This window comes from Phlebotomus papatasi, unplaced genomic scaffold, assembly GCF_024763615.1.
Source record: "Phlebotomus papatasi isolate M1 unplaced genomic scaffold, Ppap_2.1 HiC_scaffold_641, whole genome shotgun sequence".
In the NCBI taxonomy this organism is placed as follows: domain Eukaryota; kingdom Metazoa; phylum Arthropoda; class Insecta; order Diptera; family Psychodidae; genus Phlebotomus; species Phlebotomus papatasi.
In genome coordinates, this window is record NW_026604841.1 from 1 (window position 1) to 5,378 (window position 5,378).

The 5,378-nt window shown below is 37.9% G+C and overlaps 1 protein-coding gene across 1 annotated transcript; it reads left to right on the forward strand.

The window, feature by feature from the left end:
- The first annotated feature begins 1,984 nt into the window (after window positions 1–1,984).
- LOC129809343 (tRNA selenocysteine 1-associated protein 1-like) lies at window positions 1,985–3,152 on the forward strand. The gene is made up of 2 exons (XM_055859160.1): window positions 1,985–2,116; window positions 2,203–3,152. Exons 1-2 carry the CDS (start codon window positions 2,078–2,080, stop codon window positions 3,118–3,120), a joined length of 957 nt encoding a protein of 318 aa, XP_055715135.1. The 5' UTR covers window positions 1,985–2,077; the 3' UTR covers window positions 3,121–3,152.
- Window positions 3,153–5,378: the final 2,226 nt, after the last annotated feature.

Here is a 5,378-nt window from a genome sequence, read left to right on the forward strand (position 1 = left end):
TTGCTATTGTGTGTCTCACTCACTCATTTGCTATTCTTTTCCAAACAAGTGAGTGAGAGGTATATAGAAAATTGAGGTTCCATTTCTAAAGCATTGGAAGTATAGGACACCGACCCCCCCCCCTGGCTAACGGCGTCCACTGTACAAACCGCGAACTTTCGTTGCTGGGAATGCCTCGATTACAGAATTCCCCTACTGGTCAGCAATTTTACTCAGCTAGCAAAGACCCGTATAAGTGTGGATAGCAAGTTCCGATACAAGAAGTACGACAAGTTCCCGAAGAAGTTCATGATGGATGGCCATCTGTTCTTGTGAGCGTCCAAGCACTGAATTTTTCACAACGTACTAGATAAACAAGTAAGTACAGTAGAGTCTCTCAAATCTGAATCTCTCAAATTCGAACGCCATTTGGATTCAAAATGTCAATTGTGAGGTTATGTTAGAAAGTGATGATGAACTAGATGAATGAAAATCATATTTATGTGCTTCTTCCTGAATGTTTACATACAGTAGACTCTCGCAAATTCGGCTCTATTAAGATCGGGCTACTTTTTAATTCGGGCAGCGGTTACATTTGAAAAAAGTTTGTTGTCATTTTTCAAGTTTGATTATGATTATCAAATGAATCAAATATGCTCAAATTTGGCATGGTTTGTCTTAGTTTTGATATGATTTTGCATTATTGAGGGATTTTCATGCAATTTACGTTATATATAAGCGTGTAAGCTCAATATCTACATGAACATGAATAAAAAATCGTTACATTTCAAAAGTTTGTCGTCCGAATTTTTGTCTAATTCGGCTGACATTTCGGTCCCATATGCCCGAATTTGAGAGAGTCTACTGTACATTATTATCGTAGAAAATGAACAGAAGTATGTTACCACTAAACTTGCGAGAAAGTACGAGAATTTGATTCAAAATACAATTTAATCTCACACAAATTTCGTTAGTTTTGAAAAAATCGTTCGAATTTGGGAGGCGAGAAATGTCAAATACCCCCCGAGCGTTCGAATTTAGGAGACTCTACTGTAGATCTACATTAAACGTGCCTCCATGAGCTACTTCATACCATTATGTGAAATCTACCCAGGAAAGATATTCAACCGGCCCTGCACATGGTAAAAAATTTCGGCAGGTATTTGTTATAAAATTAACTCGTCCACGGACACCCAAATTTTTGGAACAATTTTATATCTATATTTGGGACAAATTTGTATGTAGGGGAAAGTGCCCATGCTTTGGGCACTTTCCCATAGTTTTTAAAATATGGTTGCGTTGAGTCACATATATATATTGTGAAACATAGAAAATTTAGTCTTTACGAAGCTTCCCAATGGTATCAAGCATGGGCACTTTCCCCTACAGTAGACTCTCACTCAATCGGCTCTTTTTCAGTCGGGCGACAAATTTTATTGACAATTTTCAAGTTTAATTATGAAGCTAATTCGCTCAAATTCGCTGTAGTTTTTCCTATTTTATCGTGATTCTTTATAATTGAGCGCTTTTCGTGGAATTTACAAAGGCTTTGACGCTCAATTCTATCGCTAAACCGGATGACATTTTGCCCCATATTCCCGATTGAGAGAGAGTCTACTGTATTTGGGATTAAAATGTCTTCTTCATATACAATTTTATTTCAAAAATATTTGTTCCAAAGTAAATTTATTCCAATATTTCGGTGTGTGGCCGAAAGTTTTTACCGTGCAGCCGGACGTCAGCCCGATTGAGAAATACTGGGGAATTTTGAAAAACTATCTCAAGAAGAAGGGCTCAGCTATGTTGAAGATTTGCCGGAAAGAGGAAGTGGAAGAACGTCGTTTGAAAGCGTGGAGTTTTGTTTTTCGTAAAGTTCCTAATGAATGGATTAAAAAGATGCGAGAAATAATTTTTTTTCCAACGACCGATTTCGACAATCTGCTTCTGCCCTAAATTACACATTTTCTACTCTAAATAAAACTACGTGTAATTTAAAGTCACCTTCAGCAGGGACGCAAAGTTTGTTTTGCTTCGGTTTCTCGCTCCGCAATTTCTCCTCAAAATTAAAGATTTTTGAGTGAAATACAGGAAAATCAGGATGAATAGCGTCGTGCACTGTCAGCTCTGGATGGGGAGTGTAAGTTTCTGCCTAGATGCCCTCGGATTGGGGAGAAAACTGCCAGAACAAGTTTCTAACCTCATTTTTGGTACTTTTCCTTTCAGCTGGAGCCTTATATGACGGAGAACTTTATCATGGCAGCTTTTCAGAAGATGGGAGAGGATCCCCAAACAGTTAAGCTAATGCGGAATAAGTATACGGGAGAGCCAGCAGGGTATTGCTTCGTGAACTTTCTCAATGACGAGCAGGCGGTGGATGCTATGCACAAGCTAAATGGGAAGCCCATTCCGGGAACCAATCCAATAGTCCGGTTCCGTTTGAATAGTGCTAGTAACCAGAGTAAGGCATTGGGGGCCATGGAGCGAGAGTTCTCAGTTTGGGTGGGAGATTTGAGTTCGGACGTGGATGATTATAACTTGTACAGAGCATTTTCGAGCAAGTACACATCGATTAAGACAGCTAAGGTTATCCTGGACAGTTCGGGCTTCTCCAAGGGATATGGATTTGTGAGATTTGGGCTAGAGGATGAGCAGAAAAATGCTCTCTATGAGATGAATGGATATATTGGACTGGGAAGCCGGCCTCTGAAGATATGCAACGCTGTCCCTAAACCAAAAGGATCTGGGACTGTTTCTGCCACTCCGGCAGCTCCTTCAGCCACGAGTATCCTGCAGAGTGCTTACGGGAGTGCAACTGATTACTCCCAGTACTACGATCCTTCGTACTGGCAAGGATACGCCTGGCAGGGCTACTATGATCAACAACAGGGAACAGATCCCACAGCCTACTACCATCAGGCTATGTCTCACCATGGAACCGGACATGTTACTGGTCAGAGCGACTGGACACATCATCATACCTACGAGGCGCCCCATGAGGACGAAGATATGTCCCTGGTTGAGCACAAATTCACCCTGGACGTAGACAAACTCAATCGGGAATCTGTTGATCGTGACAGGAATCTCTGGGATGCCCTCGAGAGCTCCAAGTGGCTCCCAATTGAGCAGCTGGAAGTGTTCTAAGCGAGCCGGACCAAACCACAAAAAAAATAAAACACAATCCTCGGAATGAAAGTAAGTGACTTTTTATTCTTTCATTTAGACATCTTTCTGACAAAAAAAAACTTATGCATTTTCCCCCAAGAATCATAATATACAGCTACTTTATGGCTATTTCTCACAATCAACGAAATCTCCCCTAAATTCTCAATCACACAAAAATGCCACACACGGTCCAAGGATGGATCCTTTCCGTGAAAAAAAGAAAGGTTCCACCACCGTGAGAAATTTCCTCAATGGGAAAAAAAATCTACAGATTGTACAAAAAAAAAAAAATTGAAGTCACGGAATTTGAAGGGAAAAAGTTTTTCATAAATTCATCCTAGAGCATCGATGATTAAAAAAAAAATGTTTGTCAAAAAATTGTTGGGCAAATGGAGCCTAAAGGTGTCTACACATTGGAGCTGATTTCATCAAGAATTATTTCAAGAATTTTTTAAAGAAAAATTCATATTTTTGAAGGAATTTTTGAAGAAAAATGCCTCCACATTGGGTTTTTTATTTTCCATCAAAAATTTTTTTGACAGATTGCCATCATTTCCAAGTCTCTACCTCTTCTGACTGTTTTTCACGAAAATTTGTTATTTTCTGCTGGAAACAGTGAGAAAAGCGTTTGGTGAAGTTCCTTGGGATAGCATTTAGTGAATTTGTGAAGAAAATCTTCTAAATATGCAAGGGAATAGTGTTTTTCTGGAGATGTCGTTCCTGGTGGAATCCAACCCAGCCTTGAAGGAACATTTCCTGTGATTTTCCTCCAGAAATTGCCGGAAGTTAATCCATCTGTGTATTCTTGAGGTGTTCCACAGTACAGTGGCCTCGTACTCCATGGATTGCAAGATGGATGGAAAGGAGAAAATTTACGGGCACTTTGGAATCTCTGCCTTGGTTACCAATCAAAACAAGAGCTAACCAGAGCCACCAAGGAGATCTCAATGCAAACGAGAGCTGTCCGGAGCTACCAGAAGCCATCACTTGAACCCCCAGAAGAACATCAGAATGATCTTTTATATCATTCACTTTCTCAACCACTAGGAACTCTGTGGGATTGCTTGCTTTCGAGAACATCAGAACTGGATAGCCACATGCCTTCAATTCCTCATGTCAATGGAACATGGAACCCAGTAAATAAATCAGTAGTGGAATTATTTTGGAACATCCATGGAATTTTCACAGGAATATTCTTCTATTATATTAATTTAAAAAAAACTAAATTTTTTACATAATAGAGATCCTTTATGTATTTTTTTTTATTTATTAAGGGGTCCATCTGGAAGATGATTGCCCCGCCTTTATGTAATTTCTAATGATTATTTATTAAAAATTCCTACTTTTAATAACATAATGCAATGTAAAGGACTTTTAATTTAGAAGATTACGTGGATTTTTAAACATTTAGGTTTGCTTATTTTTAGTAGTAGAAAATATATCTGATGTGGGGATGTTATAATATAATACAAGCGGTTTAAAATAAATGAACTAAAAAAAATCTAGTATATGTTAAGAGCAGTTTCCCAAAAATTAAATAAAATTTATTTCAATTTTAATTTCGCATTAAAATTCAAATAAGAGACAGCCTTTGAAATTTATTGTCTTTTTTGATCAGTAAAAAGTTTCATTCAAGTTTTTAACGCTTGTGGAAAGGATTTTATCAATATCAGGAGGATTTTTTTATGAGATCTTAAGAGTATTTTCCAAAAATTACACTTTAAGACTCCCAAAAAATCTAGTTTTGAATCTAGTCCTTTACATTTCATTATGTTATTAAAAGTAGGAATTTTTAATAAATAATCATTAGAAATTACATAAAGGCGGGGCAATCATCTTCCAGATGGACCCCTTAATAAATAAAAAAAAAATACATAAAGGATCTCTATTATGTAAAAAATGTAGTTTTTTTTAAATTAATATAATAGAAGAATATTCCTGTGAAAATTCCATGGATGTTCCAAAATAATTCCACTACTGATTTATTTACTGGGTTCCATGTTCCATTGACATGAGGAATTGAAGGCATGTGGCTATCCAGTTCTGATGTTCTCGAAAGCAAGCAATCCCACAGAGTTCCTAGTGGTTGAGAAAGTGAATGATATAAAAGATCATTCTGATGTTCTTCTGGGGGTTCAAGTGATGGCTTCTGGTAGCTCCGGACAGCTCTCGTTTGCATTAGATCTCCTCGGTGGCTCTGGTTAGCTCTTGTTTTGATTGGTAACCAAGGCAGAGAT